At 51.4% G+C, this 20539-nt stretch overlaps 1 protein-coding gene across 3 annotated transcripts in view; it reads right to left on the bottom strand.

Annotated features, from left to right (window-relative positions):
* fes (FES proto-oncogene, tyrosine kinase) overlaps positions 1 to 20539 on the bottom strand; it is a 118521-nt gene that overhangs the window by 39855 nt on the left and 58127 nt on the right. For 2 of the 3 annotated variants that reach the window (XM_059945910.1, XM_059945911.1), the window contains exons 2-6: positions 18234 to 18461; positions 12591 to 12764; positions 6098 to 6194; positions 2649 to 2832; positions 236 to 373 (exon numbers count right to left, since the gene is read on the bottom strand). In XM_059945910.1, the coding sequence (XP_059801893.1) occupies positions 236 to 373; positions 2649 to 2832; positions 6098 to 6194; positions 12591 to 12764; positions 18234 to 18461 (821 nt within the window). Of the gene's footprint in view, positions 1 to 235; positions 374 to 2648; positions 2833 to 6097; positions 6195 to 12590; positions 12765 to 18233; positions 18462 to 18925; positions 19032 to 20539 lie in introns of all 3 variants that reach the window. The other variant, XM_059945912.1, reaches the window with a different exon arrangement.

The raw sequence follows: 20539 nt of genomic DNA, 5'->3' as shown, positions 1-20539 counted from the left end.
AGGGTGAGAACCAGGAGGAGGAGATGGACAGGTAAGGAGAAGAGAAAGGGTTAGAGTGTAACTAGAAAAAGGATTGGAAAATGTAAGAATGGGTGGGATTAGAGAAATTAATGTTCATACTGGAGGCTGTCCGGATAGAATATGAATGCGTGTGCGTGTGCATGTTGGAGGGTCTATTAAACACACATTTTCCACAGGGGCTACAGAGCCTGGCCGAGGGGGATGGGTCACACACCTGTTCTGCTCAATGAAGCTGTCATATTCCCTGAGCGGGTCGATGGCCTCGATCGCATTGCTGATCTCCCGGTGAACAGCCACCACTTCGTCCTGCACCAGGCTTGTCAGCTCCTGGTACTCCTGCAGAATGTCCTTGCTGTGGGAAGACAAATGGGAAGATTGGCGTCAGTGGCAACCTCAGCAACACTCAGAGCTGGCTGCCACCTGCATTCAGTGTCCTGGACGCAAGGTATAGAGTTACCCAAAGCAAAAACCTGCAGCTGCTGGAAATGTGAAACAACAGTAGATTCTGCTAGAACTTTAAGGAATGTTTCTGACGGCCAGCTTCATACAGGCATCATAGAAAGCATCTTATCACAAACAAGAGAAACTCTGCAGATGCTGGAAATCCTAGCAACACACACAAAATGCTGGAGCTCAGCTGTATGGTCCTGATGAAGGTTCTTGACTCGTAACATTGACTGTACTCTTTTCCATAGATGCTGCCTAGCCTGCTGAGTTCCTCCAGCACTTTGTGTGTGTTGCACAGAAAGCATCTTATCTGGATGCTTCATAGCTTGGTGTGACAACTGCTCTGCTTGAGACCACAAGAAACTGCAGACACAAGAGGTTCTGCAGATGCTGAAAATCCAGAGCAACACACACAACGTTTCAGATCGAGACCTTTCATGAGAAAGTTGCAAGGTTGTGACCACAGCACAGTCTACTATGCAAACAAGCCTCCGCATTCACTGGCCCCTGCCTTGGAACGCAACAGAATCAAAGACCCTGGTCACCTTCTTCTGCTGTCGCCCACTGGGCAGAAGACACAAAACTTTGAGAACACACACCACCAGGCTCAAGGACACCTTTCATCCTGTTGCTATCAGATGCCGAAATGAACCCCTCAAATCCTAAATGATGAACTGAATACTCATGTGACAAATAAAGCCAATCTTAATCTTAACTCATCATCTCCCAATCTGTGACCCCTACACTGTTCACTTGTCTGCCTGCACTTTATCTGTAATTTTATTCTTTCTTCTTTTTGTTTCTTTTTACTACCTCGATATAGTTAGGTCTTGCATAATCGGTCTGGATAGCACACCAAGGAAAAGTTTTCCACTGTATCTCAGGAGTCCCTACCACATTACCACTACTTCATCATTTCCTGTCAGTCATCTTATCTACACACACTCCATCTTTTGTATTCATAGTTATTGTGTTTTTTTTATTATTGTCTTCTTTATCTATTTTTCTGTTGCGTCGGATCCGGAGTAACAACTATTTCTTTCTCCTTTACACTTGTGTACTGGAAATGACATTAACCAATCTGGAATTGAAATGAATCGAATCTTGAATTGGTGTGACAATTATAAACCAACCAACCAGATCAGTGAGAATCTGTGATGAGAGAAACAGGTTTCAGATTAATGAGTGTTCAGTGGGGACGGCAAAAGTGGGATGTGCACCATGTTTTAGGATTCAGAGGAAAAGGGGAGAGTCCTTGCCTTTGGAAGATTGACCATCAGCTGGAGGATGAGAGCAGCCATTGATCAGTTAACAAAGGGTTAAATAGCAGCATGATTGACGAAACACTACAGCACCAGCAATTGGGTGCAACTCCCACCACTGTCTGCAAGGAGCTTGTACATTGGCCCGTGACTGTGTGGGTTTCCTCCGGTGAGGAGAGGCATTCTGAGCAGATGTTGGCCCAACTCCGATTCCGATTCTGAGCAAACACTGGACTAATTCTGATGCTGATTCTGAGCGGATGCCGGACTGTGTCCTGGAGCTCAGACATTCGTGAACTTCCCTGTTTCTTGCAAATGGCTGGTCAGACTGAATATCACACTTGCAACGAAAGAGTTAAGTTGGATTCCTGCTTGGTAACAAGGCAAAATATGTAACGCAAAATGGTAGTTCATAGATAAAATGGTGCTAGTTGGTTTCTAGGAAATTAGTGCACAGGCATGTTCTGAGAACTTGCCGTGAGGACCAGCCAACAGCCCTGAGAGTAGATAATGTTGAGAAACGTTTTTGTTTCGGGAAAGTACTGGGGTAAAAGTTATTTGAAGGGATCTAGAGGGGTATAAAAAGGGAATCTTCTCAGGGTAGGCCATGTCTAGTATGAAGAATCGGAGGAAGGACGGGGGAGTGGGGAAGCGCAGTTGGACATGTAGCTACCTCTGGCGTGGTGTGGCTTAGTGATTGGCTGATATGTATTATTTTTGCCTCTTTTGTCACTCCATTAACCAGTTTTCTTTCCTTGTGTGTTTTATGCTTTTTATAATTCCTATTAAGTATTTTATATACCTTTAACAGTATACAGTGCCTCCTTTGTTTGCAGAAATCACACACTGCTGAATTAGATAAAGACCAAGGATGGATGTGAAAGTATTTTCAAAACTGCACTCAGGGATGGTACTTACAGGATGTGAACCATCTCCTGGTGCAGCTGCTGCAGTGCATTGAGCAGCCCCGGTAACTCCTGCTGGTAATACTGTTGGTGGTGGGCCTCGGCCGAGCGGACGGCCAGCACGTACTGGTTGTGCAGGATGTGCATCTTCATGGTGGCCTTGATGTACTTGTCTTTCATTTTGTCCCGCTCCTTGTCTAATTTGGAAAAGAAATGTCTGTAATCAGATTCTGCTGAGCCTGGGGAGAAAGACTGGAGGTCAATGTCCAGCTCAGTCCAGGATAGAGCAGCAGACCATTAGGTAACAACCCTTCTCAAAGTGAGCCTCTCAGCCCAGAGTCCATTGTTCCTAAACCCAAGCGTCTGAGTCAGGAGCAAACTTACAATCAACACCCAAAAGTTGGGAGAATTGTTAAGAAGGTGTTTGGTGTGCTAACCTCCTCAGCCCAGAGAAACTGAGTTTTTGAGCCTCAAGAAATCGTTACAGCTCTACAAAACCCTGGCTAGACCGCACTTGGAATATTGTATTCAGTTCTAGGCACCTTATTATAGGAAGGATGTGGAAGCTTTAAAGAGGCTGCAGAGGAAATTTACCAGGATGCTGCCTGGATCAGAGGGCATGTCTTATGAAGATAGGTTGAGTGAACTTGAGCTTTTCTCATTGGAGTGAAGGAGGGTGAAAGACAATGTTCAGGTGTATAAGATGCATAAATTGACTGAACAGCCGGAGATCTTTTTCCCAGGGTGTAATGGCTGGGGGGGGGGTGCGGGTGTTGTCAGAGATAGGATTTTTACAGAGAGATGTGAGAGCATGGAACACATAGCCAAGGTGGCGGAAGAGCGAGGGAGATTTATCTTGTTGAAGGTTACAAGGTTGGCATAGCATTGTGGGCAGAAGGGCCTCTATTGTGTGGCACTACTCTACAGTAAAAGCTGCCAAGTGCTTCACAGAGTATCAGAAATAGGGGACTATCAGGACAGATGGGTATTGGTTTTAGGCAGATGTGGCTTGGTAGCCGTGGCTGGCAGCTCATCTCGGCAAAGGAAATCGATGATCTCAAAGCTCTGCTGCCTTGCAGCTATGCCCACTCTTGGGGAGTAAACCCTGAGGAAAAGCCTGGAGCAGTTCCACTCTGATTTCAACGCTGACTGGCAACTCCTGCAAAGCTGCTGGAGCCAAACTCTATTGGTCAGAATCAAGTTTAATATCTTCGGTATATCATGAAATTTGTTGTTCTGTGGCAGTAGTACGTAGCAATGCAGAGTAATAAAAATTATAAATCACAATAAGTACATGTAAAGGTAAATTAAATAAGTTGTGCACAAAGAAGGGGAAAATACTGAGGAAGAGTTCATGGGTTCATTGTCCATTCGGAAATCTGATGGCAGATGGGAAAAAACTGTTTCTGAAACATTCAGTGTGTGTCTTCAGACTCCTATACTTCCTACTTGAAGGGGGTGTGTCCTGGATGATGAGGGTCCTTACTGATGGATGCTGCCTTTTTGAGGCAGTGCCTTTTGAAGGTGTCGTGGATCCTGGGGAGGCCAGTGCCCATGATGGAGCTGACGAGTTTACAACCTTCTGCAGCTTTTTTCTGATCCTGTGCGGTGGTCTCTCCATACCAGGCGGTGATGCAGCCAGTTAGAATGCTCTCCACGGTACATCTGTAGAAATTTGTGAGTGTATTTGGTGACGTAACAAATCTCCTCAAACTCCTAATGAAATATAGCCGCTGTTGTGCCTTCTTTGTAATTACATCAATATATTGGGCCCAGGATAGATCCTCAGAGATGTTAACAGGAATTTGAAACTGATCACCCTTTCCATTTCTGATCCATCGATGAGGACTGGTGTGTGTTCCCTCAACTTCCCGTTCACACAGTCCACAATCAACTCCTTGGTCTTACTGGCGTTGAGTGCAAGGTTGTTGCTGCATCACCTCTCAACCAGCTGATTTGTCTCTCTCCTGTACACCTCCTTGTCACCATCTGAAATCCTGCCAACAATAGTTGTGTTGCTGGCAAATTTATAGATGGTGTTTGTGCTGTGCCTAGCTGCACAGTTGTGGGGGTAGAGAGAGCAGAGCAGTGGGCCCATCAATGCACATCCTTGAGGTGCACCGGTGTTGACTGTCGGTGAGGAGGAGACATCATTTCCGATCTTCAGACTGTGATCTCCCAGTGAGGAGGTCAAGAATCCATTTGCAGAGGGAGGTACAGAGGCCCAGGTTTTTGGAGCTTGGTAATTAGTTCTGTAGGTATGATGGTGTTGAGCATTGAGCTGTGATCAATAAACAGCAGGCTGATATTGCTATTGTCCAGATGATCCAAGGCCAAATGGAAAGCCAGTGAGATTGTATCTGCTGTTGGCATATTGCAGTGGGTCCAGGTCTTTGCTTAGGCAGGAGTTGATTTTAGCCACGACCAACTTCTCAAAACACCTCATCACAGAAGAGTCTGATCCGGTAAGATGGCAGCACACTTGGATGCAGCGGCTTCTACGGGGTCAACCAAGGGTGTTATTGTTTCTTTTAAACATATTTTCAACATTTGCAAGACCCTGCTGGACATTAGGAACTCAAAGTACTCCAGGTCCACTCTACCAGTGGAGAAACTAATGGAGCTGGGCTTGGTACGGACCATGACGCCGCCTGCGTCAGAGAGGCATCAGTACATGAAGGCGACGTGCGAGTGAATGTCTTAGTCACTTTTCTTGTGATCGCAAGACCCTATTGAACATTGCCACCCAGGGTAGAGGCATCAGAGTTGATGCACTCCACCGGAGGCATTGCTGCTCCCCTCCCCAGGTCTTTGCTCTGCAAAAGACACAGTGTATTATGTTTGGTGCAGACGACTGCAACGTTCATGGATTCAGGGTCTCGGACTATAGTTTTTTCTGTGACTGTATTTTACTGATATGCATAAATGCTTGCTATCGTACGTGTAACTGTCGGTACTATGTTTTGTACCTTGGCCCCAGAGGAACCCTGTTTCATCTGGCTGCATTCATGGGTGTTCAGGTATGGTGGAATGACAATTAAACTTGAGCTTCAACTTGCCACGGGGCGTTAGTCATTGAGGCAGCTCACCCTGCTCTTCTTGGTCACTGCTATGATTGTTGCCCTTTTGAAGCAGATGGGAAGCTCAGACTGAAAAACTGAGATTGGCGATGTCCTTCAACACTCCTGCCAATTGGTCTCTGCCATTCTTTTTGACTCATCAGCTGGCGGAGGGAGAAGCCTGTTGCTTTGACAACAGCTCACTCTCCTTACCATCCACCGTCAACCCCGACCAACAGAAGGCCTCTGTATTTTTCTTGTTATAATTTACAATTCACTGCACTGCTGCCACAAAACAACAAATTTCACGATATATGTCGGCGATGATAAACCAGATTCTGATTCCCAGTGTCAGGGCTGCAGGAGCTGTCATAGAGTTTGATCTTCCCTCCATCGCACTCACCTTTGCTAGCCTCATGAAATTTCCTCTTTGCTGCGCTCACTTCCTTGGCTTGCTGGCGATATTGTGATTTCAGTTTCTCAACTTCATTTTGTGTGTTCTGTAAAACCAGAGAAACGCCGTGTAAACACAACTGCTTACCACGTGGCCTTCAGAAGAAACACTCACTTTAATGGAACTTGAGGCAGTTCTTTTATCGGTGACATAAGAGGACATCAAGAACTTTTGGTGGATGCACCACTGGGAGTTGAAGATTGGGAGGACTAATTACAACATCAGAATGATAAAGATTCCTTCTTCTCCAGCAGCTTACCTTTTCCACCTATTACCTCCCAGCTTCTTATTTCATCCCCCCCCCTCACCTGGCTTCACCCCTCACCTTCCAGCTTGTCCTCCTTCTCAACCCCCCACATTCTTACTCTGGTGTCCTTCCCCCTCCCTTCCAGCTCTGATGATGGGTCTTGATCCGAAGCATCGACTGTTTATTCCTCTCTGTCGACGTTGCCTGACTTGTTAATCTAGATTTCTAGCATCTGCAGGATCTCGTGTGTTTTAGATTGACAGAGAGTTGTGTTGTTGAAATGAGAGAAAATGAGGGAGGCGAGATCCCATTGATGGACTCAGATGCAAGAGTCCAGGAGGAAAGCTCTCAGGCCAGTTGTTGATTGTCCATTTACCTCCACAGATGCTGCCTGATTTGCTGCCTATTTTTAGTTATTTGGACAGTCAGTGCAGTAGCAGACCTTCAGACCCAACAAGCTGCATTACCCAATCACACCCATGTGACCCACTAACCCGTAGGTCTTCTTTGGACTTTCTCCTGGAGTTAATTTTCCCCAACAATGGGTGTTTGTGTAGAGCAGAATAACATATCTTGATGAAAACTGCCCATAAGCACAGGTAGTGGTAACAAACAGCAGATGTGTAAGCACTTGTAGCTGAGATTTTTTTAAATTTAGAAACCCACGCACTCACAGGAAGGAACGCACTAACAGAGGATGCTGGAATTGAACTCTGAACTCTGACACCTCGAGATGTAATAGTGTCGTACTAACTGCTACGCTACCAAGAGTGTGTCTTTGTGGGTGTGCAAAGTGTGTGGGACTCCAGGATGGTCAGAGTGGGTGGGAGCCCAGGGATGGGCAGAATGGGTGGGAGCCCAGGGGTGGGCAGAGTGGGAGGGGAAGAGTGGGGGGAGACCAGGGATGGTCAGAGTGGGTGGGGAATAGTGGGGGGAGTCCAGGGATGGCAGAATGGGTGAGAGTGAGTGAGGGGAGTCCAGGGATGGTCAGAGTGGGGTGAGTCCAGGTATGGGCAGAGTGGGGTGAGTGAGGGGAGTCCAGGGATGGTCAGAGTGGGGTGAGTGGGGTGAGTGGGGGGAGTCCAGGGATGGGCAGAGTGGGGTGAGTGAGGGGGGGGGGGAGTCCAGGGATGGGCAGAGTGGGTGGGGAAGAGTGGGGGGGAGCCCAGGGATGGGCAGGGTGGGTGGGAGCCCAGGGATGGTCAGAGTGGGGTGAGGGGGGAGTCCAGGGATGGGCAGAGTGGGGTGAGTGGGGGGGGGAGTCCAGGGATGGGCAGAGTGGGTGGGGAAGAGTTGGGGGGAGCCCAGGGATGGACAGGGTGGGTGGGAGCCCAGGGATGGTCAGAGTGGGGTGAGTGGGGGGAGTCCAGGGATGGCAGAATGGGTGGGTTGAGTGGGGAGAGTCCAGGGATGGGCAGGGTGGGTGGGTTGAGTGGGGAGAGTCCAGGGATGGGCAGGGTGGGGTGAGTGGGGGGAGTCCAGGGATGGCAGAATGGGTGAGAGTGAGTGGGGGGAGTCCAGGGATGGTCAGAGTGGGTGGGTTGAGTGGGGAGAGTCCTGGGATGGGCAGGGTGGGGTGAGTGGGGGGAGTCCAGGAATGGGCAGGGTGGGGTGAGTGGGGGGAGTCCAGGGATGGTCAGAGCGGGTGGGGTGAGAGGGGGGAGTCCAGGAATGGGCAGGGTGGGGTGAGTGGGGGGGAGTCCAGGGATGGGCAGGGTGGGGTGAGTGGGGGGGAGTCCAGGGATGGGCAGGGTGGGTGGGAGCCCAGGGATGGCAGAATGGGTGAGAGTGAGTGGGGGGAGCCCAGGGATGGGCAGGGTGGGTGGGGAAGAGTGTCCATGAAGTGTGGATGAAGAAGCAGTTGGATGAGGACTGTTTCACCTTTGCCTTTCCTGAGGGAAATGAGGCCAGGATTCGACGGCAGGGCTGATGACCCAGGGGGATGGTAACCTCTGTTTACTGTTGAAGCAATTACCAAGCAGATATGGAGCCGCAGGAAAACCAGCAGAGGGGGCAGCAGGAAACTTTCCAAAGGGGAAAAATGGAAAACCAGTTCCTGCTAGGGTGAAATAAAATAGAAACACAAGAGGGGTTGGAGATGGCAAGAGTAGCTGGCCAGAGAGCCAGCCGACTGAGATTGGTTAGTCAGGCAGCATCTATGGAAAGGAATAAAAAGTCAATGTTTTGAGCCGAGACCCTTCAGCAGGATGTTAATTCAGATAACCTGTTCAGATCCTGATGAAAGGCCTCGGCTCAAAACACAGACTGGTTATTCCCCTCCACAGATGCTGCCTGACCTGCTGAGTTCCTCCAGCGCTTATGCAAGTTGCTCTGAATTTCCAGAATCTTCAGAATCTAGCTGGGGAGCTTTATCCAGGAGCCAGCACAGGTGCACTGGTCTGAACGGCCCTTGGTGACTGGAAAGTAGTGGTGGAACCCGGGTCAGGAGGGAAACGGTCGACATCAGATTGAGTCCCTTCCGCTGGACTGAGAGGTAGAGGAGAACTGGCTGGTACAGGTGGTGAAGGGATAGTACAGCACTGGAACAGGCCCTTCGGCCCACAATGCTGTGTCAAACCAATTAGATCAGTAATCAAACAGACAACTAAACTGATCATTCTGTACTCCCCACTGGATCCAGTCTCTTGCGTCTCCAGACCAGCGTGGGCTCCCTGTAGTGACCTGACCTTGGCTTCTGTCTCATTCCACATAGCAGCAGCTCCCCTCACAGGGAGCAAGCTTACTGAGAACACAACACCTTGACAAACTGGTTTTTCAAAGCAGCTCTGTTTATGGCTGTAACTAACACAAGTTGCCACTGCAGGGAAGGGTGCGTTGGATGTGCCACAAAGCCCCTCCACCCATACCGCAATCCAAAGCTTCCTCAATCCAAATACCTCAATAACAACATGTCGCAGCTCCGGAGGCAAAGGTGGAGTTGCAGTCACACGATTACAGGCAGCTCAGATTGTGATTCATCAACATCTCAGGGATCGATCTGATCATACTGACGCCATTTCGAAGGCGGCACTTCCTTCAGGAGTTTGAGGTGTTGTGGTATAAGGCCATAAGTCATAGGAACAGAATTAGGCCATTCAGCCCATTGAGTCTGCTCTGCCATTCCATCATGGCTTGTCACCAAAGACTGGCAAATTTCTACAGATGTACCGTGGAGAGCGTTCTGACGGTTTGTGTCACCGTCTGGTATGGAGGCACCAATACACAGGATCGGGAAAAGCTTCAGCGGCTCGCAAACTCAGCCAGCTCCATCATGGGCACAGGCCTCACCACCAGTGAGGACATTTTCAAAAAGAGGTACCTCAAGAAGGCAGCATCCATGTTTAAGGATGTCCATATCCCAGGACAAGCCCTCTTCTCATAGCTACCATTAGGGAGGAGGTACAGGAGCCTGACAACACACACTCAATGATTTAGGAACTCTGCCGTCAGATTTCTGAATGGACCATGAAGCCATGGTCACCACCTCACTATTCCTCTTCTGCACTACCGATTTAGTTGTATACTTCTTCTGGTAATATATTTTTTACTGCTGCCGCAAAATAACAAGCTTCACGACACAAGTCAGCGATAATAAACCTGATTCTAATTCCGTTTAGTCTAAATGTTGAAAAGCCGTGAGGTAATGTTACAGCCTTACAAAACCCCGTTTGGACCACACTTGTTCAGTTCCGATCACCTCAGCATGGGAAGGATGTGGAAGCTTCAGAGAGGGTGCAGAGGAGATCTGCCAGGATGCTGCCTGGATTGGAGGGCATGTCTTATGAGGATAGGTTGAGTGAGCTCGGGCTTTTCTCTCTGGAGGGAAGGAGGATGAGAGGTGACTTGATGGAGGTGTACAAGGTGATAAGGGGCAGCAATCAAGTGGATAGCCATCACCTTTTTCCAGGGGTGGAAAATGACTAATACAAGGGGATATAATTTTGAAATGATTGGAAGAAAGTATACGGGGGGGGGGGGAATATCAGAGGTAGGATTTATTTTTAAAACACAGAGCGGTGGGTGTGTGAAATACCCTGCCAGGCTGATGTATTAGAGATTCTTAGAAAGGCACTAAGATGTATTTCATCCACGTGCTAATTAGGAGTCTCTAATATGCTACAACACACTGGATCCTTTCAACCTGGAATCCACGTTGGCCTGGGAAAATGGCTGCCGAGGCCCCAGGGCTGTTCTAGTCTCCAGTCCCCAGCTGAAGTCAAACCCAGCAGGCCACAGGCTGAACTTCCTTTGTCTTTGTTTATGCATTTCCAATGTCCTGTTTCAAAAGGTGGGTGCCCCCAGTGGGTAGAGTTGCTCTATCACAGCTCTAGCTACCCTGACCTCCACTGCTATCTGTGTGGAGTTTGCAACATCGCCCTGCGACCAGACACACACACACACCCACACACACGCACACTCACAAGTGCTGGGGAACTCAAATCTTGAGGAAGGGTCTCAGTCCAAAATGATGACCTTTTAAAAAAAATAGATAGATGCTGCATGACCTACTGAGTCCTCCCAGCATTTCGTGTGTTTATGAAGATTTCCAGCATTGGCAGCACCTCGTGTCTCCCTGTCACTGAGCTGGTTTTCCCAGAGTTTCCTCCCACACCCCAAACACTCGTACGGGTCACTGAGTTCGTTGGCCATTGTAAATCACTAGCGTAGAAAGAATAAAATGCATATCTGCGAGACAGTGAGTGGCAGTGGTACACTGAGATAACGAGGGGGTATGGGACATGGGTATGGGGCATTGTTCCCCAGAGGGCTAGCATTAACCCTGATGGACTGAATGGCCTCTGTATCATTACATGTGCATGCAAGTTCATTGCGAGAGATGAGGACCACTGACATGCTTTGCTGGGCGTGTTTGTTATTTGTGTGTCTGGAGGTGACTGGTGAATCTAGTCTGGGCTCGGAAGCACCTCCCCTCCCTCACATGGGCCAAGCATCTGAAGGTTCTGTGGTTGAGATGTCTGCTGCTGGTCCTTTCTGCTGTTAGCACTTCCTTTCGGCTTCAGCCTCCCAACTCTTTATTGAGAAGGCTGCACCACCAGGCTGAGCGATTCAAGGCTGCGTGTTCCTGAAAAGAGTGAACCGTCTCAAGGGCCTTCAACCATTTCCACTGACCACCATGACAGCGCATTATACGGTAAGTTAAAAACTGCCTTGGGCGTGCTAGACTTCAGACGGTGTGGCCCCCACAGAGCCCTGATCTCCACATCATCGAGGCTGTCTGGGATTACCTAGAGAGACAGAAGCAAGCGAGACAGCCAAAGTCTGCAGAAGAACTGTGGCAAGTTCTCCAAGATGCTCGGAATAACCTACCAGCCTATTTTCTTATAAAACTGCATGGCAGCGCACCCAGAAGAATCGAAGCAGTTTGAAAGGCAAAGGGTATTCATTCTAAACACTGCTTTGATTTAGTGTTTTACTGTTTACTGCTCTTTATGGAATATTTTCTGATATTTAGGAAACTTTTATTTCATTCCTTTTGAAAGCATCTTCGCCTTACAGATTTTTAAAAAAAATGTAGCATTGTTAGTGGCTGGTCGGAGATACCAATCACAGTATGTGAAGTTTATGGGGGGGGTGAGAATGTACTATGCTCAGAATAACAGGGGTAAGCGAGGTCTTATGACTGGTTTATTAGGAATGTACACGGCAGATCAGGGATGCAGGTTTGTGTACTGGGAGTGTTCAGTAGAAATTCTGACCTGACCAATCTCACAAAACTACCTTCACAAACTGAGGAGACCAAAAGGCCACAACACAAAGGAGCAAAATTAGGCCAGTTGGCCCATGGTGCCTGTCCTGTCATTCAAACATGGCTGACTTATTTCACCTCTCTCCCCCTCAAGTTTTGACACCCTTACTAATCAATAACCTATCAACCTTTGCTTTAAATATACCCGATGACTTAGCCTCTGCAGCCATCTGTGGAAACGAATTCCACAGCTGCTCTAGCCTCTGGCTAAAGAAGATCCTCCTCATCCCATTTCTAAAGGGACGTCCTCCTATTCCGAGACTGTGCACTCTGGACCTAGGCATCACTGTCGGAAGAAGGAAGACTGAAGAGAAACGAAGAAATGCAGGGTGGGGGGGGGGGGGATTCTGGAGGGTCAAAGGTTTTCCGGGATGGAGCTTCCCAATACGTAGCCAGTCAGATGAACGGATACACCTCCTGTCCTGTACCTTCAGCACCTCCTGGTTGATGTGTTGCCACTGCTCACTGTAACTCTTCTTCAGAAGCTGCTTGTCACGGATCAGCAGGGTGAGCTTGTTAATCGGCCCCGAGCTCAGGTCGTCCGAATGTTTCCGCATGGTGCGACTCAGTGCCTCTGTCTGATTCACGATGGTGGCCCAGGACTGCAAGGACAGACAGGAAGATTTCAGACTCATTGACACTTTGCTACTACAGAACCAGAAAATGCAAACACACCACGGAGTGCCAATAAGTCATGCAAAAAGAGAGCAAAGTAAGTGAGGTAGTGGACCATTCAGAAATCTGATGGCGGAGGGAAAAAAGCTGTTCTGAAAATGTTGAGCGTGTGTCTGCACCCTCCTGTGCCTCCTTCCCGATGGTAGTAATGAGGAAAGGGCACGACCCAGATAGTGAGGGCCCTTAATGATGAATACCAGAGACCTTGGCAGCCGTATTCCCAGACCAATGTGGAATTCAGATTCCAACGTGCTGGCTTCCCCACTGTCACAGAATACAGAAGCACTGCCTTTGTAAGATGTCCTCGACAGTGTACGGCCAAGAATACCCTCACCATTTCGGATATGCCCTCTTCTCGTTATTGCCATCAGGGAGAAAGTGCAGGAGACTAAAGACACACCGTTTTAGGAACAGCTTTTTCCTCTCCACAACCAGATTTCTGTACGGTCCACAAACACTACCTCACTAACTGACTTTTGCACTATTTATTTATTGTAACTTACAATATTTTAAGAATTATGTATTGCACTGAACTGCTGCCAAAAAGCAACACTTTTCACACATATGTCAGTGATAATGAGCTTGATTCTGAGGCCCTGGTTTGATGATAATCGGCTGAGAGAAATCTCTTCTACAAATCAGTCCGTCTGACTTTTCAGTGTGACCCTCCCTCAGAACTACCCCCCCACAGTGTGACCCTCCCTCAGTACCACCTCCCCACAGTGTGACACTCCCTCAGTACCACCTCTCCCAAAGTGTGACCCTTCCTCAGTACCATCACTCCCACAGTATGACTCTCCCTCAGAACCACCCCCCCCCCACAGTGTGACCTTCCCTCAGTACCACCCCTCCCACAGTGTGACCTTCCCTCAGTACCACCCCCCCCACAGTGTGACACTCACTCAGTACCACCCCTCCCACAGTGTGGCCCTCCCTCAGTACCACCCCTCCCACAGTGTGGCCCTCCCTCAGTACCACCCCTCCCAAAGTGTGACCCTCACTCAGTACCATCCCACCACAGTGTGACCCTCCCTCAGTAACACCCCTCCCTCAGTGTGACCCTCCCTCAGTAGCACCGTCCCACAGTGTGACCCTCCCTCAGTACCACCCCTCCCACAGTGTGGCCCTCCCTCAGTACCACCCCTCCCACAGTGTGACCCACCCTCAGTACCACCCCCCCCCACAGTGTGACCCTCCCTCAGTACCACCCCCCCACAGTGTGACCCTCCCTCAGTAGCACCGTCCCACAGTGTGACCCTCCCACAGTGTGACCCTCCCTCAGTACCACCCCTCCCACAGAGTGACCCTCCCTCAGTACCACCCCTCCCACAGTGTGACCCTCCCTCAGTACCACCCCCCCACAGTGTGACCCTCCTTCAGTACCACCCCTCCCACAGTGTGATCCTCCCTCAGTACCACCCCTCCCACAGTGTGGCCCTCCCTCAGTACCACCCCCCACAGTGTGATCCTCCCTCAGTACCACCCCTCCCACAGTGTGGCCATCCGTCAGTACCACCCTCCCACAGTGTGACCCTCCCTCAGTACCACCCCCCCACAGTGTGACCCTCCCTCAGTACCACCCCTCCCTCAGTGTGACCCTCCCTCAGTACCACCCCCCCACAGTGTGACCCTCCCTCAGTAGCACCGTCCCACAGTGTGACCCTCCCTCAGTACCACCCCCCCACAGTGTGACCCTCCTTCAGTACCACCCCTCCCACAGTGTGATCCTCCCTCAGTACCACCCCTCCCACAGTGTGGCCCTCCCTCAGTACCACCCCCCACAGTGTGATCCTCCCTCAGTACCACCCCTCCCACAGTGTGGCCATCCGTCAGTACCACCCTCCCACAGTGTGACCCTCCCTCAGTACCACCCCCCCACAGTGTGACCCTCCCTCAGTACCACCCCTCCCACAGTGTGACCCTCCCTCAGTACCACCCCCCCACAGTGTGACCCTCCTTCAGTATCACCCCTCCCACAGTGTGACCCTCCCTCAGTACCACCCCTCCCACAGTGTGGCCCTCCCTCAGTACCACCCCCCCACAGTGTGACCCTCCTTCAGTACCACCCCTCCCACAGTGTGGCCCTCCCTCAGTACCACCCCTCCCACAGTGTGACCTTCCCTCAGTACCACCCTCCCACAGTGACCCTCCCTCAGTACCACCCCTCCACAGTGTGACCCTTCCTCAGTACCGCCCCTCTCACAGTGTGACCCTCAGTAGCACCTTCCCACAGTGTGACCCTCCCTCAGTACCACCCCTCCCACAGAGTGACCCTCCCTCAGTACCACCCCTCCCACAGTGTGACTCTCCCTCAGTACCACCCCTCCCACAGTGACCCTCCCACAGTACCTCCCCTCCCACAGAGTGACCCTCCCTCAGTACCACCCCTCCCACAGTGTGACCCTCCCTCAGTACCACCCCCCCACAGTGTGACCCTCCCTCAGTACCACCCCTCCCACAGAGTGACCCTCCCTCAGTACCACCCCTCCCACAGTGTGACCCTCCCTCAGTAGCACCCCTCCCAAAGTGTGACTCTCCCTCAGTACCACCCCTCCCACAATGTGACCCTCCCTCAGTACCACCCCCCCACAGTGTGACCCTCCTTCAGTATCACCCCTCCCACAGTGTGACCCTCCCTCTGTACCACCCTCCCACAGTGTGACCCTCCCTCAGTACCACCCCCCCACAGTGTGACCCTCCTTCAGTATCACCCCTCCCACAGTGTGACCCTCCCTCTGTACCACACCTCCCACAGTGACACTCCCTCAGTACCACCCCTCCCACAGTGTGACCCTCCCTCAGTACCACCCCCCCACAGTGTGACCCTCCTTCAGTATCACCCCTCCCACAGTGTGACCCTCCCTCTGTACCACCCTCCCACAGTGTGACCCTCCCTCAGTACCACCCCCCCACAGTGTGACCCTCCTTCAGTATCACCCCTCCCACAGTGTGACCCTCCCTCTGTACCACACCTCCCACAGTGACACTCCCTCAGTACCACCCCCCCACAGTGTGACCCTCCTTCAGTACCACCCCTCCCACAGTGTGATCCTCCCTCAGTACCACCCCTCCCACAGTGTGGCCCTCCCTCAGTACCACCCCTCCCACAGTGTGACCCTCCCTCAGTACCACCCCTCCCACAGTGTGGCCCTCCCTCAGTACCACCCCTCCCACAGTGTGACCCTCCCTCAGTACCACCCCTCCCACAGTGTGGCCCTCCCTCAGTACCACCCCTCCCAAAGTGTGACCCTCACTCAGTACCATTGCACCACAGTGTGACCCTCCCTCAGTACCACCCCCCCACAGTGTGAACCTTCCTCAGTACCGCCCCTCTCACAGTGTGACCCTCAGTAGCACCTTCCCACAGTGTGACCCTCCCTCAGTACCACCCCTCCCACAGTGTGACCCTCCCTCAGTACCACCCCTCCCACAGTGACCCTCCCTCAGTACCACCCCTCCCACAGTGTGACCCTCCCTCAGTACCACCCCCCCACAGTGTGACCCTCCCTCAGTACCACCCCTCCCACAGAGTGACCCTCCCTCAGTACCACCCCTCCCACAGTGTGACCCTCCCTCAGTACCGCCCCTCCCACTTTGTGACCCATCCTCAGTACCGCCCCTCCCACAGTGTGACCCTCCTTCAGTACCACCCCTCCCACAGTGTGACCCTCCCTCAGTAGCACCCCTCCCAAAGTGTGACTCTCCCTCAGTACCACCCCTCCCACAATGTGACCCTCCCTCAGTGCCACCCCCCAACAGTGTGACCCTCCTTCAGTACCACCCCCCCACAGTGTGACCCTCCTTCAGTTTCACCCCTCCCACAGTGTGACCCTCCCTCTGTACCACCCTCCCACAGAGTGACCCTCCCTCAGTACCACCCCCCCACAGTGTGACCCTCCTTCAGTACCACCCCTCCCACAGTGTGGCCCTCCCTCAGTACCACCCATCCCACAGTGTGGCCCTCCCTCAGTACCACCCCCCACAGTGTGACCCTCCCTCAGTACCACCCCTCCCACAGTGTGGCCCTCCCTCAGTACCACCCCTCCCACAGTGTGGCCCTCCCTCAGTACCACCCCTCCCACAGTCTGTCCCTCCCTCAGTACCACCCCCCACAGTGTGACCCTCCCTCAGTACCACCCCTCCCACAGTGTGACCCTCCCTCAGTACCACCCCCCTACAGTGTGACCCTCCCACAGTGTGACCCTCCTTCAGTATCACCCCTCCCACAGTGACCCTCCCTCAGTAGCACCCCCCCACAGTGTGACCCTCCCTCAGTATCACACCTCCCACAGTGTGACCCTCCCTCAGTAGCACCACCCCACAGTGTGACCCTCCCTCAGTACCACCCCCCTACAGTGTGACCCTCCTTCAGTATCACCCCTCCCACAGTGTGACCCTCCCTCATTACCACCCCCCCACAGTGTGACCCTCTCTCAGTACCACCCCTCCCACAGTGTGACCCTCTCTCAGTACCACCCTCCCACAGTGTGACCCTCTCTCAGTACCACCCCCCCACAGTGTGACCCTCCTTCAGTACCACCCCCCCACAGTGTGACCCTCTCTCAGTACCACCCCTCCCACAGTGTGGCCCTCCCTCAGTACCACCCCCCCACAGTGTGGCACTCCCTCAGTACCACCCCTCCCACAGTGTGACCCTCCCTCAGTACCGCCCCTCCCACTTTGTGACCCTCCCTCAGTACCACCCCTCCCACAGTGTGACCCTCTCTCAGTACCACCCTCCCACAGTGTGACCCTGCTTCAGTACCACCCCCTCACAGTGTGACCCTCCCTCAGTACCACCCCTCCCACAGTGTGGCCCTCTCTCAATACCACCCCCCCACAGTGTGACCCTCCCTCAGTACCACCCCCCCACAGTGTGACCCTCCCTCAGTACCACCCCTCCCACAGTGTGGCCCTCTCTCAATACCACCCCCCCACAGTGTGACCCTCCCTCAGTACCACCCCCCCACAGTGTGACCCTCCCTCAGTACCACCCCTCCCACAGTGTGACCCTCTCTCAGTACCACCCCCCCACAGTGTGACCCTCTCTCAGTACCACCCCCCCACAGTGTGACCCTCCCTCAGTACCACCCCTCCCACAGTGTGACCCTCTCTCAGTACCACCCCCCCACAGTGTGACCCTCTCTCAGTACCACCCCCCCACAGTGTGACCCTCCCTCAGTACCGCCCCTCCCACAGAGTGACCCTCCCTCAGTACCGCCCCTCCCACAGAGTGACCCTCCCTCAGTATCGTGCAGGTCTGTCTGACCCTTTCTACTTGGGGTCTGGAGAGCTCCCGAGGGTGGATTGGTGCCTCTGGTTCTGGCCATTGTCTGTACAACTTGGGCCAACACTTGTGGTGACTCTTCCCCCCACCCACCACCCCTCCCCTGTACCTTGCTGAGCTGACTGATGTAGTCGCCCCCTCCCGCCTGCAGGCTGTTGTCCTGCCTCTCAACCTGCGAGGTCATCTGGTGGAGAAGGACGGAGTACTCTTTGTCACTCCGCATGCGGCTTGTCATCCATTTCTTCATCACCTCCATCATCCGCAGCTCCGAGTCCTGCAGGCGTAGCAGTACCGCATGGCTCTGTGGACACCACAGATCTGAGCTGAACCCCATTGCCTGATCCGAAAGGAAGGAAGCGGGTTAATCATCAATGTAGGACAAGCACAAGCCGCACTCTGAGCACAATACTCCCGAGCTGCAGCTTGGGTGCTTGCAGTCCAGCCTCACCCCCGGTGCTGCCCCAGTGATGCAGCAATCCCTGAGGTGAACTGGCAAACCCCCATCAATCTTTACCAATTTTTATTGTTGCACCACATCCTTTTAGAACAGAAATGAGGAGGAATTTCTTTAGCCGCAGGGTGGTGAATCTGTGGAATTCATTACTACAGATGGCTGTGGAGACCAAGTCATTGGGTTTATTGACCCAACTGTTAGCTCCGTTTCCAGATCCCCTCCTTTCACGGCCAGGCTTGGGACCATCTATGATGAAGTTATCCAATTACATGCTAGAAAATATAGGGCCTTGTCTCTTCATTTACAAACATATTATCCTGGGAGCCCATCTAGTAAAAGTTACTCACTCCAAGTTCCACAGCTCCAAGGGGCTGTTCTGTGCTGTATTCTTACCACAGCCAGACCTTGGTGAGGCCACAACTGCAATACCACGTACAGTTTTGGTCTTCTTACCTGAAGAAAAGAGTGGATACTTAACTTGAATTCTTGATTAGTCAGGCCAGCAAAGATTATTGGAAAGAGGCCAATGGGGTTGGGAGGGCTAATAAATCAGCCATGCTAGGATGATAGAACAAACTTGATGGGCTGAATGGCCTGATTCTGCTTTTGGGTCTATTACACTTGTAAAAAGCATTCTGTCTGGCTTGGTATGGTAACTGCTCTGCCTGTGACCACAGAGTTGTGGACAGAGCCGAGCACACCACAGAAATCTGTCATCCCTCCATGGGCTTGGTCCACCAGCCAGCACGATCAAAGACACCACCAACCACAGACATCCTCTCTTCTCCGCCTCTCATCTGGCAGAGGATACAAAGGCCCAAAAGCATGCACCACCAGGCTTAAGAACAAGTGGTTCCCTCGGAAGACAAGATGGACTCCTGACCTCACAATCTCCCTCGTTATGATCTTACACTGTATTGTTTTCCTGCCTGCACTTTCTCTGTAGCTGTTACACATAACTCTGGATCTGTTATTGTTTAACCCTGCACTACCTCATGTAGTGCGCATTGATTTGATCTGCATGCAAGGCAATTGTTTCACTGTTTTATATTGTAATTTGTTGTATATTTTATGTCTTACAGTGTACTGCTGCCACAAAACAACAAATTTCACAACATGTCAGTAATAAAAAACCTGATTTTAATTATTATGATTCAGCGCAGAGCCCTGTCCCTGCCATTGTGCGGAGATCCTTTCTACTGCCTGGTGTTCACTGAGATCTTTAACCTCTCACTTTGGCATTGTGTGGTACCCACCTGCTTCAAGCTGGCTTCAATTATACCAGTGCCCAAGAAAAGTGTGGTTGTCTGCCTCAATATCTATTGTCCAGTAGAAGTTATATCCACAGTAATGAAGTGTTTTGAGATGTTAGTGATGGAACATATCAACCCTTGCCTGAGAAGCAATTTAGATCTGCTCCAATTTGTCTTCAGGAGCAACAGATCCACATCAGATGCCATCTCATTGGCTCTTCACTCAACCCTGAAACAGTTGAGGCGAAGATCCAGTCATCAGGATGCTCTTTATCGGCTACTGCTTGGCATTCAATATTACTATCCCATCAAAACTAATCAATAAACCCCAAGACCTTGGCCTCAATATCTCCTTGTGCAATTGGATCCTCAATTTCCTCACCTGAAGACCCCAGTCAGGTCAGATTGGTCAAATCTCCTCCCTGGTCTCCATCAGCACTGGTGCATCACAAACCACGTGCTTAGTCCCCTGCTCTGCTCACTTTACATTTATCACTGCGTGGCTAAGCACAGCTCTGATGTCATATTCAAGTTTGCTGGTGACACCACTGTCACTGGCCACATCAGATGTGGTGACGCATCACACATAGGAGGGAGGTTGAAAATCTGGCTGAACTGTATCGTAACAACCACCTCCCACTCAATGTCAGCAAGACCAAAGAACTGATTATAAATTTCAGGAGAAGGAAACCGGAGGTCCAAGAGCCA

The sequence above is a fragment of the Hypanus sabinus genome, chromosome 21, assembly GCF_030144855.1.
Source record: "Hypanus sabinus isolate sHypSab1 chromosome 21, sHypSab1.hap1, whole genome shotgun sequence".
Lineage (NCBI taxonomy): Eukaryota > Metazoa > Chordata > Chondrichthyes > Myliobatiformes > Dasyatidae > Hypanus > Hypanus sabinus.
This window is presented reverse-complemented; position numbering and strand designations above follow the sequence as displayed.